We start from the raw sequence: 17,149 nt of genomic DNA on the forward strand, positions 1-17,149 counted from the left end.
CTCTATAACAATGTGGATACGGCCCTAGTCTAGTCACCTCTATGACAATGTGGATACGGCCCTAGTCTAGTCACCTCCTCTATAACAATGTGGATACGGCCCTAGTCTAGTCACGTCTATGACAATGTGGATACGGCCCTAGTCTAGTCACCTCTATGACAATGTGGATACGGCCCTAGTCTAGTCACCTCCTCTATAACAATGTGGATACGGCCCTAGTCTAGTCACCTCTATGACAATGTGGATACGGCCCTAGTCTAGTCACCTCTATGACAATGTGGATACGGCCCTAGTCTAGTCACCTCTATGACAATGTGGATACGGCCCTAGTCTAGTCACCTCTATGACAATGTGGATACGGCCCTAGTCTAGTCACCTCTATGACAATGTGAATACGGCCCTAGTCTAGTCACCTCTATAACAATGTGGATACGGCCCTAGTCTAGTCACCTCTATAACAATGTGGATATGGCCCTAGTCTAGTCACCTCCCCTATAACAATGTGGATATGGCCCTAGTCTAGTCACCTCCTCTATAACAATGTGGATACGGCCCTAGTCTAGTCACCTCTATAACAATGTGGATACGGCCCTAGTCTAGTCACCTCTATAACAATGTGGATACGGCCCTAGTCTAGTCACCACCTCTATAACAATGTGGATACGGCCCTAGTCTAGTCACCTCCTCTATAACAATGTGGATACGGCCCTAGTCTAGTCACCTCTATAACAATGTGGATACGGCCCTAGTCTAGTCACCTCCTCTATAACAATGTGGATACGGCCCTAGTCTAGTCACCTCTATGACAATATGGATACGGCCCTAGTCTAGTCACCCCCTCTATAACAATGTGGATACGGCCCTAGTCTAGTCACCTCCTCTATAACAATGTGGATACGGCCCTAGTCTAGTCACCTCTATGACAATGTGGATACGGCCCTAGTCTAGTCACCTCCTCTGTAACAATGTGGATACGGCCCTAGTCTAGTCACCTCTATGACAATGTGGATACGGCCCTAGTCTAGTCACCTCTATGACAATGTGGATACGGCCCTAGTCTAGTCACCTCTATAACAATGTGGATATGGCCCTAGTCTAGTCACCTCTATAACAATGTGGATATGGCCCTAGTCTAGTCACCTCTATAACAATGTGGATATGGCCCTAGTCTAGTCACCTCCTCTATAATAATGTGGATACGGCCCTAGTCTAGTCACCTCCTCTATGACAATGTGGATACGGCCCTAGTCTAGTCACCTCTATAACAATGTGGATACGGCCCTAGTCTAGTCACCTCTATAACAATGTGGACACGGCCCTAGTCTAGTCACCTCCTCTATAACAATGTGGATATGGCCCTAGTCTACTCACCTCTATAACAATGTGGATACTGCCCTAGTCTAGTCACCTCCTCTATAACAATGTGGATACGGCCCTAGTCTAGTCACCTCCTCTATAACAATGTGGATACGGCCCTAGTCTAGTCACCTCTATAACAATGTGGATACGGCCCTAGTCTAGTCACCTCCTCTATAACAATGTGGATACGGCCCTAGTCTAGTCACCTCTATGACAATGTGGATACGGCCCTAGTCTAGTCACCTCTATGACAATGTGGATAAGGCCCTAGTCTAGTCACCTCTATAACAATGTGGATACGGCCCTAGTCTAGTCACCTCCTCTATAACAATGTGGATACGGCCCTAGTCTAGTCACCTCTATGACAATGTGGATACGCCCTAGTCTAGTCACCTCTATGACAATGTGGATACGGCCCTAGTCTAGTCACCTCTATGACAATGTGGATACGGCCCTAGTCTAGTCACCTCCTCTATAACAATGTGGATACGGCCCTAGTCTAGTCACCTCTATGACAATGTGGATACGGCCCTAGTCTAGTCACCTCCTCTATAACAATGTGGATACGGCCCTAGTCTAGTCACGTCTATGACAATGTGGATACGGCCCTAGTCTAGTCACCTCTATGACAATGTGGATACGGCCCTAGTCTAGTCACCTCCTCTATAACAATGTGGATACGGCCCTAGTCTAGTCACCTCTATGACAATGTGGATACGGCCCTAGTCTAGTCACCTCTATGACAAAGTGGATACGGCCCTAGTCTAGTCACCTCTATGACAATGTGGATACGGCCCTAGTCTAGTCACCTCTATGACAATGTGGATACGGCCCTAGTCTAGTCACCTCTATGACAATGTGAATACGGCCCTAGTCTAGTCACCTCTATAACAATGTGGATACGGCCCTAGTCTAGTCACCTCTATAACAATGTGGATATGGCCCTAGTCTAGTCACCTCCCCTATAACAATGTGGATATGGCCCTAGTCTAGTCACCTCCTCTATAACAATGTGGATACGGCCCTAGTCTAGTCACCTCTATAACAATGTGGATACGGCCCTAGTCTAGTCACCTCTATAACAATGTGGATACGGCCCTAGTCTAGTCACCACCTCTATAACAATGTGGATACGGCCCTAGTCTAGTCACCTCCTCTATAACAATGTGGATACGGCCCTAGTCTAGTCACCTCTATAACAATGTGGATACGGCCCTAGTCTAGTCACCTCCTCTATAACAATGTGGATACGGCCCTAGTCTAGTCACCTCTATGACAATATGGATACGGCCCTAGTCTAGTCACCCCCTCTATAACAATGTGGATACGGCCCTAGTCTAGTCACCTCCTCTATAACAATGTGGATACGGCCCTAGTCTAGTCACCTCTATGACAATGTGGATACGGCCCTAGTCTAGTCACCCCCTCTATAACAATGTGGATACGGCCCTAGTCTAGTCACCTCCTCTATAACAATGTGGATACGGCCCTAGTCTAGTCACCTCTATAACAATGTGGATACGGCCCTAGTCTAGTCACCCCCTCTATAACAATGTGGATACGGCCCTAGTCTAGTCACCTCTATGACAATGTGGATACGGCCCTAGTCTAGTCACCTCCTCTATAACAATGTGGATACGGCCCTAGTCTAGTCACCTCCTCTATAACAATGTGGATATGGCCCTAGTCTAGTCACCTCTATAACAATGTGGATATGGCCCTAGTCTAGTCACCTCTATAACAATGTGGATACGGCCCTAGTCTAGTCACCTCTATAACAATGTGGATACGGCCCTAGTCTAGTCACCTCTATAACAATGTGGATACGGCCCTAGTCTAGTCACCTCCTCTATAACAATGTGGATACGGCCCTAGTCTAGTCACCTCTATGACAATATGGATACGGCCCTAGTCTAGTCACCTCCTCTATAACAATGTGGATACGGCCCTAGTCTAGTCACCTCCTCTATAACAATGTGGATATGGCCCTAGTCTAGTCACCTCTATAACAATGTGGATATGGCCCTAGTCTAGTCACCTCTATAACAATGTGGATACGGCCCTAGTCTAGTCACCTCTATGACAATGTGGATACGGCCCTAGTCTAGTCACCTCCTCTATAATAATGTGGATACGGCCCTAGTCTAGTCACCTCCTCTATAACAATGTGGATACGGCCCTAGTCTAGTCACCTCCTCTATAACAATGTGGATAAGGCCCTAGTCTAGTCACCTCCTCTATGACAATGTGGATACGGCCCTAGTCTAGTCACCTCTATAACAATGTGGACACGGCCCTAGTCTAGTCACCTCTATAACAATGTGGACACGGCCCTAGTCTAGTCACCTCCTCTATAACAATGTGGATATGGCCCTAGTCTACTCACCTCTATAACAATGTGGATACGGCCCTAGTCTAGTCACCTCCTCTATAACAATGTGGATACGGCCCTAGTCTAGTCACCCCCTCTATAACAATGTGGATACGGCCCTAGTCTAGTCACCTCTATAACAATGTGGATACGGCCTTAGTCTAGTCACCACCTCTATAACAATGTGGATACGGCCCTAGTCTAGTCACCTCCTCTATAACAATGTGGATACGGCCCTAGTCTAGTCACCTCTATAACAATGTGGATACGGCCCTAGTCTAGTCACCTCCTCTATAACAATGTGGATACGGCCCTAGTCTAGTCACCTCTATAACAATGTGGATACGGCCCTAGTCTAGTCACCTCCTCTATAACAATGTGGATACGGCCCTAGTCTATTCACCTCTATGACAATATGGATACGGCCCTAGTCTAGTCACCCCCTCTATAACAATGTGGATACGGCCCTAGTCTAGTCACCTCCTCTATAACAATGTGGATACGGCCCTAGTCTAGTCACCTCTATGACAATGTGGATACGGCCCTAGTCTAGTCACCCCCTCTATAACAATGTGGATACGGCCCTAGTCTAGTCACCTCCTCTATAACAATGTGGATACGGCCCTAGTCTAGTCACCTCTATAACAATGTGGATACGGCCCTAGTCTAGTCACCCCCTCTATAACAATGTGGATACGGCCCTAGTCTAGTCACCTCTATGACAATGTGGATACGGCCCTAGTCTAGTCACCTCCTCTATAACAATGTGGATACGGCCCTAGTCTAGTCACCTCCTCTATAACAATGTGGATACGGCCCTAGTCTAGTCACCTCTATAACAATGTGGATATGGCCCTAGTCTAGTCACCTCTATAACAATGTGGATACGGCCCTAGTCTAGTCACCTCTATGACAATGTGGATACGGCCCTAGTCTAGTCACCTCCTCTATAATAATGTGGATACGGCCCTAGTCTAGTCACCTCCTCTATGACAATGTGGATACGGCCCTAGTCTAGTCACCTCTATAACAATGTGGACACGGCCCTAGTCTAGTCACCTCCTCTATGACAATGTGGACACGGCCCTAGTCTAGTCACCTCCTCTATAACAATGTGGATACGGCCCTAGTCTAGTCACCTCTATAACAATGTGGATACGGCCCTAGTCTAGTCACCTCCTCTATAACAATGTGGATACGGCCCTAGTCTAGTCACCTCTATGACAATGTGGATACGGCCCTAGTCTAGTCACCTCTATGACAATGTGGATAAGGCCCTAGTCTAGTCACCTCTATAACAATGTGGATACGGCCCTAGTCTAGTCACCTCCTCTATAACAATGTGGATACGGCCCTAGTCTAGTCACCTCTATGACAATGTGGATACGGCCCTAGTCTAGTCACCTCTATGACAATGTGGATACGGCCCTAGTCTAGTCACCTCTATGACAATGTGGATACGGCCCTAGTCTAGTCACCTCCTCTATAACAATGTGGATACGGCCCTAGTCTAGTCACCTCTATGACAATGTGGATACGGCCCTAGTCTAGTCACCTCCTCTATAACAATGTGGATACGGCCCTAGTCTAGTCACGTCTATGACAATGTGGATACGGCCCTAGTCTAGTCACCTCTATGACAATGTGGATACGGCCCTAGTCTAGTCACCTCCTCTATAACAATGTGGATACGGCCCTAGTCTAGTCACCTCTATGACAATGTGGATACGGCCCTAGTCTAGTCACCTCTATGACAATGTGGATACGGCCCTAGTCTAGTCACCTCTATGACAATGTGGATACGGCCCTAGTCTAGTCACCTCTATGACAATGTGGATACGGCCCTAGTCTAGTCACCTCTATGACAATGTGGATACGGCCCTAGTCTAGTCACCTCTATAACAATGTGGATACGGCCCTAGTCTAGTCACCTCTATAACAATGTGGATATGGCCCTAGTCTAGTCACCTCCCCTATAACAATGTGGATATGGCCCTAGTCTAGTCACCTCCTCTATAACAATGTGGATACGGCCCTAGTCTAGTCACCTCTATAACAATGTGGATACGGCCCTAGTCTAGTCACCTCTATAACAATGTGGATACGGCCCTAGTCTAGTCACCTCCTCTATAACAATGTGGATACGGCCCTAGTCTAGTCACCTCTATGACAATGTGGATACGGCCCTAGTCTAGTCACATCCTCTATAACAATGTGGATACGGCCCTAGTCTAGTCACCTCTGACAATGTGGATCACCTCCTAGTCTAGTCACCTCCTCTATAACAATGTGGATACGGCCCTAGTCTAGTCACCTCTATAAAAATGTGGATAAGGCCCTAGTCTAGTCACCTCCTCTATAACAATGTGGATACGGCCCTAGTCTAGTCACCTCTATAACAATGTGGATACGGCCCTAGTCTAGTCACCTCCTCTATAACAATGTGGATACGGCCCTAGTCTAGTCACCTCTATGACAATATGGATACGGCCCTAGTCTAGTCACCCCCTCTATAACAATGTGGATACGGCCCTAGTCTAGTCACCTCCTCTATAACAATGTGGATACGGCCCTAGTCTAGTCACCTCTATGACAATGTGGATACGGCCCTAGTCTAGTCACCTCTATGACAATGTGGATACGGCCCTAGTCTAGTCACCTCCTCTATAACAATGTGGATACGGCCCTAGTCTAGTCACCTCTATAACAATGTGGATACGGCCCTAGTCTAGTCACCCCCTCTATAACAATGTGGATACGGCCCTAGTCTAGTCACCTCTATGACAATGTGGATACGGCCCTAGTCTAGTCACCTCCTCTATAACAATGTGGATACGGCCCTAGTCTAGTCACCTCCTCTATAACAATGTGGATACGGCCCTAGTCTAGTCACCTCTATAACAATGTGGATATGGCCCTAGTCTAGTCACCTCTATAACAATGTGGATACGGCCCTAGTCTAGTCACCTCTATGACAATGTGGATACGGCCCTAGTCTAGTCACCTCCTCTATAATAATGTGGATACGGCCCTAGTCTAGTCACCTCCTCTATGACAATGTGGATACGGCCCTAGTCTAGTCACCTCTATAACAATGTGGACACGGCCCTAGTCTAGTCACCTCTATAACAATGTGGACACGGCCCTAGTCTAGTCACCTCCTCTATGACAATGTGGACACGGCCCTAGTCTAGTCACCTCCTCTATAACAATGTGGATATGGCCCTAGTCTACTCACCTCTATAACAATGTGGATACGGCCCTAGTCTAGTCACCTCCTCTATAACAATGTGGATACGGCCCTAGTCTAGTCACCTCTATAACAATGTGGATACGGCCCTAGTCTAGTCACCTCCTCTATAACAATGTGGATACGGCCCTAGTCTAGTCACCTCTATGACAATGTGGATACGGCCCTAGTCTAGTCACCTCTATGACAATGTGGATAAGGCCCTAGTCTAGTCACCTCTATAACAATGTGGATACGGCCCTAGTCTAGTCACCTCCTCTATAACAATGTGGATACGGCCCTAGTCTAGTCACCTCTATGACAATGTGGATACGGCCCTAGTCTAGTCACCTCTATGACAATGTGGATACGGCCCTAGTCTAGTCACCTCTATGACAATGTGGATACGGCCCTAGTCTAGTCACCTCCTCTATAACAATGTGGATACGGCCCTAGTCTAGTCACCTCTATGACAATGTGGATACGGCCCTAGTCTAGTCACCTCCTCTATAACAATGTGGATACGGCCCTAGTCTAGTCACGTCTATGACAATGTGGATACGGCCCTAGTCTAGTCACCTCTATGACAATGTGGATACGGCCCTAGTCTAGTCACCTCCTCTATAACAATGTGGATACGGCCCTAGTCTAGTCACCTCTATGACAATGTGGATACGGCCCTAGTCTAGTCACCTCTATGACAATGTGGATACGGCCCTAGTCTAGTCACCTCTATGACAATGTGGATACGGCCCTAGTCTAGTCACCTCTATGACAATGTGGATACGGCCCTAGTCTAGTCACCTCTATGACAATGTGGATACGGCCCTAGTCTAGTCACCTCTATAACAATGTGGATACGGCCCTAGTCTAGTCACCTCTATAACAATGTGGATATGGCCCTAGTCTAGTCACCTCCCCTATAACAATGTGGATATGGCCCTAGTCTAGTCACCTCCTCTATAACAATGTGGATACGGCCCTAGTCTAGTCACCTCTATAACAATGTGGATACGGCCCTAGTCTAGTCACCTCTATAACAATGTGGATATGGCCCTAGTCTAGTCACCTCCTCTATAACAATGTGGATACGGCCCTAGTCTAGTCACCTCTATGACAATGTGGATACGGCCCTAGTCTAGTCACCTCCTCTATAACAATGTGGATACGGCCCTAGTCTAGTCACCTCTATGACAATGTGGATACGGCCCTAGTCTAGTCACCTCCTCTATAACAATGTGGATACGGCCCTAGTCTAGTCACCTCTATAACAATGTGGATACGGCCCTAGTCTAGTCACCTCCTCTATAACAATGTGGATATGGCCCTAGTCTAGTCACCTCTATAACAATGTGGATACGGCCCTAGTCTAGTCTCCTCTATAACAATGTGGATACGGCCCTAGTCTAGTCACCTCCTCTATAACAATGTGGATACGACCCTAGTCTAGTCACCACCTCTATGACAATGTGGATACGGTCCTAGTCTAGTCACCTCTATAACAATGTGGATACGGCCCTAGTCTAGTCACCTCTATAACAATGTGGATACTGCCCTAGTCTAGTCTCCTCTATAACAATGTGGATACGGCCCTAGTCTAGTCACCTCCTCTATGACAATGTGGATACGGCCCTAGTCTAGTCACCTCTATAACAATGTGGATACGGCCCTAGTCTAGTCACCTCTATAACAATGTGGATACGGCCCTAGTCTAGTCACCTCCTCTATGCATTTAAGCGTTGGATTAGTGTCATTTTATACCTAGACTATCTTCTAGGTATCTGAATTGTATCAATCTAAATGCAAACCAACCCAACCCATCCGTTTTGTTGCTAAACAACCAACCCATCCGTTTTGTTGCTAAACAACCAACCCATCTGTTTTGTTGCTAAACAACCAACCCATCCGTTTTGTTGCTAAACAACCAACCCATCCGTTTTGTTGCTAAACAACCAACCCGTCTACACTGAGTGTACAAAACATTAAGAACACCTGCTCTTTCCATGACATAGACTGACTGACCAGGTGAATCCAGGTGAAAGATATGATCCCTTATTGATGTCACCTGTTAAATCCACTTCAATCAGTGTAGATGAAGGGGAGGAGACAGGTTAAAGATGAAGGGGAGGAGAGAGGTGAAAGATGAAGGGGTGGAGACAGGTGAAAGATGAAGAGGAGGAGACAGGTGAAAGATGAAGGGGAGGAGACAGGTGAAAGATGAAGGGGAGGAGACAGGTGAAAGATGAAGAGGAGGAGACAGGTGAAAGATGAAGGGGAGGAGACAGGTGAAAGATGAAGGGGAGGAGAGAGGTGAAAGATAAAGAGGAGGAGACAGGTGAAAGATGAAGGGGAGGAGACAGGTGAAAGATGAAGAGGAGGAGACAGGTGAAAGATGAAGGGGAGGAGACAGGTGAAAGATGAAGAGGAGGAGACAGGTGAAAGATGAAGAGGAGGAGACAGGTGAAAGATGAAGGGGAGGAGACAGGTGAAAGATGAAGAGGAGGAGACAGGTGAAAGATGAAGAGGAGGAGACAGGTGAAAGATGAAGGGGAGGAGACAGGTGAAAGATGAAGAGGAGGAGACAGGTGAAAGATGAAGAGGAGGAGACAGGTGAAAGATGAAGAGGAGGAGACAGGTGAAAGATGAAGAGGAGGAGACAGGTGAAAGATGAAGGGGAGGAGACAGGTTAAAGATGAAGAGGAGGAGACAGGTGAAAGATGAAGAGGAGGAGACAGGTGAAAGAAGGACATTTAAGCCTTGAGACAATTGAGACATGGATTGTGTATGTGCTCCATTCAGAGGGTGAATGGACAAGATGAAATATTTAAGCGCCTTTGAACGGGGTATGGTGGTTTGTGTCAAGAACAGCAACGCTGCTGGGTTTTTCCACACTCAACAGTTTCCTGTGTGTATCAAGAATGGTCCACCACCCAAAGAACATCCAGCCAACTTGACACAACTGTAGGAAGTGTTAGGAGAGTCAACATGGACCAGTATCCCTGTGGAACCCAACTCAATAATAGAAAGGTGTTCTTAATGTTTTGTTCACTCAGTGTATAGGCACTAATTTATCATCAACCATACTCTACCCAGATCCAATGAGAGAGAGCGAGACAGAGAGAGAGCAAGAGAGAGAGAGAGAGAGACAGAGAGAGCGAGAGAGAGAGAGAGAGAGAGACAGAGAGAGAGAGCGAGCGAGACAGAGAGAGAGAGAGAGAGACAGAGAGAGAGAGAGAGAGCGAGACAGAGAGAGAGAGAGAGAGACAGAGAGAGAGAGAGCGAGACAGAGAGAGAGAGAGAGAGAGAGAGAGAGAGAGAGAGAGAGAGAGAGAGAGAGAGAGAGAGAGAGAGAGAGACAGACAGAGAGAGAGAGAGCGAGACAGAGAGAGAGAGCGAGAGAGAGAGAGAGAGAGAGCGAGACAGAGAGAGAGAGCGAGACAGAGAGAGAGAGAGAGAGAGAGAGAGAGAGAGAGAGAGAGAGAGAGAGAGAGAGAGAGAGAGAGAGAGAGAGAGAGAGAGAGAGAGAGAGAGAGAGAGAGAGAGAGAGAGGCAGAGAGAGAGACAGAGAGAGAGAGACACAGAGAGAGACAGTTTTCCAAAGTAATTAAAGCATAATATTACCCTCCAACAGTTGATCGGTGCTGGTGATCTTTTTGGTTCCGTCCGCGGAGTAAATGGTCCTGACGCCCTGCGGCAGATTCACATTATCAGACAGCGTGCGGGTTAGGTCCGCCAGCAGCGCGTCAAACGACCGGAACCGCTCCACTGAGATGGCGTACACTATCCCGTTAAAGTAGCGGTCCCCGTTGCGGTAGAAGCGGACCTTCTTGGCCTTCTTCTCTGAGCTGAGGTTCTTGAGTGTCCGGGAACGGTAGAGGCTGCAGTGGGCGCTGTGTGTCGGGCTGGTCACCCCGTTCAGCCTGCCCCCTCTTCGGCTGTTCCGTTGCGATTTATCCCGCTCGTCGAAATGCTCCAGCTCCATCTCACTGCTGAAGGTCACGAGCACAGCTACACTATCTAAATAAAGAAATTGATAATTAGGACGAAAAATGTAACCAACTAAACAAACATGTCCCGTGATAATCAGAGAGATATTCCGGATAAAATGTGTAAAAATTGTGTCCAAACAACACGCATTTTAGTTTCAATTGACCAGAAAGCCGCGGTCTATCTCTGTTAGCCAGGACTAGTGTCCGCGGTCTCAAAATAACTTGCTAATGACAGATTATGTATAGTAGGCTTGGCTAGGCATGGTATGTCATGGGGTTGCAAGGGAAGCAGGGAATTAGTGACTGGTCTTAGTCCGATAGCCATGTGCTTTCTGTTGCTTTATAAATATGTAAATGCTGCGCACAGAGACCAGAGCAGAGATACCGCAGGGAGTCTCCGCTTGAACACAATCACTACCTATCCAATTGTTTACGAAGCTCATCGATTACAATTCAAAAACATATACAAAAAACTGAGAGAAAAAAATATGAATGATAAACAAGATTAATATTACATCTAAAATGTTTGATTGTGTTATTGGGTCCAATTGACAACGTAGAGATTTCACATTGTCCAATAAGTGCACGGAGACCACTTTCAACTGTTTCGAACAAACTGATCAACATTAAGAGTCATATCAACGAATCAACAATGATTTTCTACCACAGTGACGGATTTGTGAATGACACACTTCTAATAATGGCGGCAGGTAGCGGTGGGCCAGTAACCCGAAACGTTGCTGGGTCGAATCCCCGAGCTGACAAGATTAACATCTGTTGTTCTTCCCCTGAACAAGGCACTTCCCCCGGTAGGCCGACATTGTAATTACAAATTTGCTGTTAAATGACTTGCCTAGTTTAATAAAGGTTACATTAAAAAATAACAGCTGCATAGAAAATGAGAGCGAAATGGATAGAAGCGATGTGTTTTTTTTTGTGTTGCTTATATCGATGCAATAAATGATTGTTTTTCATAGTTTGCTTACCTACGTGATTCACTAAGGATTCTGTCGCCTCCAGTCTTGCTGCGTGTATTTCCCCAGGAAACAGAAGAATGGGTTTCAGTAAACAGTAGCCAGTAAAGTGTAGACTCGGGACCGTTGCCTCTTTCCTGACGGTTATCAGACACCGCAGCTACCACAGAACAGCGCAGACCAGCACTTTTGTTTTTCCTTCTCCCCTCCACCACCATCACTACCAGTGAGATTGATTGTGCATGGGCGTGAGAGAGAGAGAGAGAGTGCGTGCGTGCGTGGAGGCTGGGCACACCTCGGGCTCGTGCTAATGGCCCGCACCCGCTCAACCCCCTCATGCGCATCATGCCCCCCCCCCAGCCTCGAGCTTTAACTCCGTCATTATCAATAAAAGACGTCTGGAGCAGGATGGGGAGGAATGTGTACCGTACCTCCTGTATTTAGCCTCCTGTACATTGACTTAGTACCTGTACCCTCTGTATATAGCCTCCTGTACATCGGGAGCCTCCTGTACATTGACTCAGTACCTGTACCCTCTGTATTTAGCCTCCTGTACATTGACTCAGTACCTGTACCCTCTGTATTTAGCCTCCTGTACATTGACTCAGTACCTGTACCCTCTGTATTTAGCCTCCTGTACATTGACTCAGTACCTGTACCCTCTGTATTTAGCCTCCTGTACATTGACTCAGTACCTGTACCCTCTGTATTTAGCCTCCTGTACATTGACTCAGTACCTGTACCCTCTGTATTTAGCCTCCTGTACATTGACTCAGTACCTGTACCCTCTGTATTTAGCCTCCTGTACATTGACTCAGTACCTGTACCCTCTGTATTTAGCCTCCTGTACATTGACTCAGTACCTGTACCCTCTGTATTTAGCCTCCTGTACATTGACTCAGTACCTGTACCCTCTGTATATAGCCTCCCGTACATCAGGAGCCTTCTGTAGATTGACTCAGTACCTGTACCTCCTGTATTTAGCCTCCTGTACATTGACTCAGTACCTGTACCCTCTGTATATAGCCTCCCGTACATCAGGAGCCTTCTGTAGATTGACTCAGTACCTGTACCTCCTGTATTTAGCCTCCTGTACATTGACTCAGTACCTGTACCCTCTGTATTTAGCCTCCTGTACATTGACTCAGTACCTGTACCCTCTGTATTTAGCCTCCTGTACATTGACTCAATACCTGTACCCTCTGTATATAGCCTCCCGTACATCAGGAGCCTTCTGTAGATTGACTCAGTACCTGTACCTCCTGTATTTAGCCTCCTGTACATTGACTCAGTACCTGTACCCTCTGTATATAGCCTCCCGTACATCAGGAGCCTTCTGTAGATTGACTCAGTACCTGTACCTCCTGTATTTAGCCTCCTGTACATTGACTCAGTACCTGTACCCTCTGTATTTAGCCTCCTGTACATTGACTCAGTACTGGTACCTCCAGTATATTGCCTCCTTATTGTTATTTTATTGTGTTACAATTTCTATTTTCTTTTATTAACTTTAGTTTATTTAGTAAATATTTTCTTAACTCAATTTTCTGAAAAGTGCATCGTTGTTTAAGGGCTTGTGACAAATACAATTTGATTCGATTAGATCTGCTGATGTAAAAAGGGCTTTATAAATACATTTGATTGAGTGTGTGTGTTGGGAAGGAGGTGTGTGTGTTGGGAAGGAGGAGTGTGTTGGGAAGGAGGTGTGTGTGTTGGGAAGGAGGAGTGTGTGTGTTGGGAAGGAGGTGTGTGTGTGTTGGGAAGGAGGTGTGTGTGTTGGGAAGGAGGTGTGTGTGAGTTGGGAAGGAGGTGTGTGTGAGTTGGGAAGGAGGAGTGTGTGTTGGGAAGGAGGTGTGTGTGAGTTGGGAAGGAGGAGTGTGTGAGTTGGGAAGGAGGAGTGTGTGTTGGGAAGGAGGTGTATGTGAGTTGGGAAGGAGGAGTGTGTGTTGGGAAGGAGGTGTGTGTGTTGGGAAGGAGGTGTGTGTGAGTTGGGAAGGAGGAGTGTGTGTGTTGGGAAGGAGGTGTGTGTGTGTTGGGAAGGAGGAGTGTGTGTGTTGGGAAGGAGGAGTGTGTGTGTTGGGAAGGAGGTGTGTGTGTGTTGGGAAGGAGGAGTGTGTGTGTTGGGAAGGAGGAGTGTGTGTGTTGGGAAGGAGGTGTGTGTGTGTTGGGAAGGAGGAGTGTGTGTGTTGGGAAGGAGGTGTGTGTGTGTGTGTGTTGGGAAGGAGGAGTGTGTGTGTGTGTTGGGAAGGAGGAGTGTGTGTGTGTGGTGTGAAGGAGGAGTGTGTGTGTTGGGAAGGAGGAGTGTGTGTTGGGAAGGAGGTGTGTGTGTTGGGAAGGAGGTGTGTGTGGTGGGACAGAGGTGGGCTGTTTTAAATATTTGACTATGACCTGCCTCAATCCCAGCTGCAGTGAAGCAGTGAAAGGAGAGAGATGGAGGAGAGATGGAGAGAGAGATGGAGAGAGAGATGGAGGAGAGATGGAGGAGAGATGGAGGAGAGATGGAGAGAGATGGAGGAGAGACGGAGAGAGAGATGGAGAGAGAGATGGAGGAGAGATGGAGAGAGAGATGGAGGAGAGATGGATGAGAAATGGAGGAGAGATGGAGAGAGAGATGGAGAGAGAGATGGAGATGAAATGGAGAGATGGAGAGGGAGATGGAGGAGAGATGGAGGAGAAATGTAGGAGAGATGGAGAGAGAGATGGAGGAGAGATGGAGGAGAGATGGGGAGAGATGGAGGAGAAATGGAGGAGAGATGGAGAGATAGATGGAGGAGAAATGGAGAGAGAGATGGAGATAGAGATGGAGGAGAGATGGAGAGAGAGATGGAGATAGAGATGGAGGAGAGATGGAGGAGAAATTGAGAGAGAGATGGAGAGAGAGATGGAGGAGAAATGGAGAGAGAGATGGAGGAGAGATGGAGGAGAAATGGAGAGAGAGATGGAGGAGAGATGGAGGAGAAATGGAGAGAGCGATGGAGCAGAGATGGAGGAGAAATGGAGAGAGAGATGGAGGAGAGATGGAGGAGAAATGGAGAGAGAGATGGAGGAGAGATGGAGGAGAAATGGAGAGAGAGATGGAGGAGAGATGGAGGAGAAATGGAGAGAGAGATGGAGCAGAGATGGAGGAGAGATGGAGGAGAGATGGAGGAGAGATGGAGGAGAAATGGAGAGAGAGATGGAGGAGAGATGGAGGAGAAATGGAGAGAGAGATGGAGGAGAGATGGAGGAGAAATGGAGAGAGAAATGGAGAGAGAGATGGAGGAGAGATGGAGGAGAGATGGAGGAGAGATGGAGGAGAGATGAAGGAGAGATGGAGGAGAAATGGAGGAGAGATGGAGGAGAGATGGAGGAGAGATGGAGGAGAAATGGAGAGAGAGATGGAGGAGAGATGGAGGAGAGATGGAGGAGAGATGGAGAGAGAAATGGAGAGAGAGATGGAGGAGAGATGGAGGAGAAATGGAGAGAGAGATGGAGGAGAGATGGAGGAGAGATGGAGGAGAGATGGAGGAGAAATGGAGAGAGAGATGGAGGAGAGATGGAGCAGAGATGGAGGAGAGATGGAGGAGAGATGGAGGAGAGATGGAGAGAGAGATGGAGAGAGAGATGGAGGAGAGATGGAGGAGAAATGGAGAGAGCGATGGAGGAGAGATGGAGAGAGAGATGGAGAGAGAGATGGAGGAGAGATGGAGGAGAAATGGAGAGAGCGATGGAGCAGAGATGGAGGAGAAATGGAGAGAGAGATGGAGGAGAGATGGAGGAGAAATGGAGAGAGAGATGGAGGAGAGATGGAGGAGAGATGGAGGAGAGATGGAGGAGAAATGGAGAGAGCGATGGAGCAGAGATGGAGAGAATTGGAGAGAGAGATGGAGGAGAGATGGAGGAGAAATGGAGAGAGAGATGGAGGAGAGATGGAGGAGAAATGGAGAGAGAGATGGAGCAGAGATGGAGGAGAGATGGAGGAGAGATGGAGGAGAAATGGAGAGAGAGATGGAGGAGAGATGGAGGAGAGATGGAGGAGAAATGGAGAGAGAGATGGAGGAGAGATGGAGGAGAAATGGAGAGAGAAATGGAGAGAGAGATGGAGGAGAGATGGAGGAGAGATGGAGGAGAGATGGAGGAGAGATGAAGGAGAGATGGAGGAGAGATGGAGGAGAGATGGAGGAGAGATGGAGGAGAGATGGAGGAGAAATGGAGAGAGAGATGGAGGAGAGATGGAGGAGAGATGGAGGAGAGATGGAGGAGAAATGGAGAGAGAGATGGAGGAGAGATGGAGGAGAGATGGAGGAGAGATGGAGGAGAGATGAAGGAGAGATGGAGGAGAGATGAAGGAGAGATGGAGAGAGAGATGGAGGAGAGATGGAGAGAGAGATGGAGAGAGAGATGGAGGAGAGATGGAGAGAGAGATGGAGGAGAGATGGAGAGATAGATGGAGGAGAGATGGAGAGAGAGATGGAGAGAGAGATGGAGGAGAGATTGAGGAGAGGGAGGAGAAATGGAGAGAGAGATGGAGGACGTAGGGGGGGCAATCTGACAGTAAATTAGAGCCTACACACAGTCAATGATAGGCTGTTACAAGGCTATTATGCTTAAATCCTCTCTCTCTTTCTGTTGCTGTTCTAACCATCCCGTCTTAACTCCTCTTTCTTTCTGTTGCTGTTCTAACCATCCCTTCTTAACTCCTCTATCTCTCTTTGTTTCTGTTGCTGTTCTAACCATCCCTTCTTAACTCCGCTCTCTTTCTGTTGCTGTTCTAACCATCTCATCTTAACTCCTCTATCTGTCTTTGTTTCTGTTGCTGTTCTAACCATCCCTTCTTAACTCCGCTCTCTTTCTGTTGCTGTTCTAACCATCCCATCTTAACTCCTCTCTCTTTCTGTTGCTGTTTTAACCATCCCATCATAAGTCCTCTCTCTTTCTGTTGCTGTTCTGACCATCCCATCTTAAGTCTCTCTCTCTGTCTCTCTCTCTGTCTCTCTCTCTCTCTCTCTCTCTCTCTCTATCCCTCTCTCTCTCTCTCTCTCTCTCTCTCTCTCATTGTCTCTCTCTCTGGTCTGGGTAGCCCTTTGATTAGCTGTTCAGGAGTGTTATGGCCTGGGGGGTAGAAGCTGTTAAGAAGGCCTTTGGACCCAGACTTGGCACTCCGTACCGCTTGCCGTGTGGTAGCAGAGAGAACAGTCTATGACCTGGGTGTCTGGAGTCTTTGACCATTTTCAGGGCCTTCCTCTGA

At 47.5% G+C, this 17,149-nt stretch overlaps 1 protein-coding gene across 1 annotated transcript in view; it reads right to left on the reverse strand.

Annotated features, from left to right (window-relative positions):
• The window catches only part of LOC135573740 (serine/threonine-protein kinase DCLK1-like), a 48,156-nt gene extending 37,011 nt beyond the window's left edge, over window positions 1-11,145 (reverse strand). Inside the window, exon 1 of the mRNA XM_065023427.1 lies at window positions 10,581-11,145. Within this exon, the coding sequence (XP_064879499.1) occupies window positions 10,581-10,941 (361 nt within the window). The 5' untranslated portion in view covers window positions 10,942-11,145. The remainder of the gene's footprint in view (window positions 1-10,580) is intronic.
• Between the last annotated feature and the right edge of the window lie 6,004 nt (window positions 11,146-17,149).

This window comes from Oncorhynchus nerka, linkage group LG10, assembly GCF_034236695.1.
Source record: "Oncorhynchus nerka isolate Pitt River linkage group LG10, Oner_Uvic_2.0, whole genome shotgun sequence".
Taxonomy (NCBI): Eukaryota; Metazoa; Chordata; class Actinopteri; order Salmoniformes; family Salmonidae; genus Oncorhynchus; species Oncorhynchus nerka.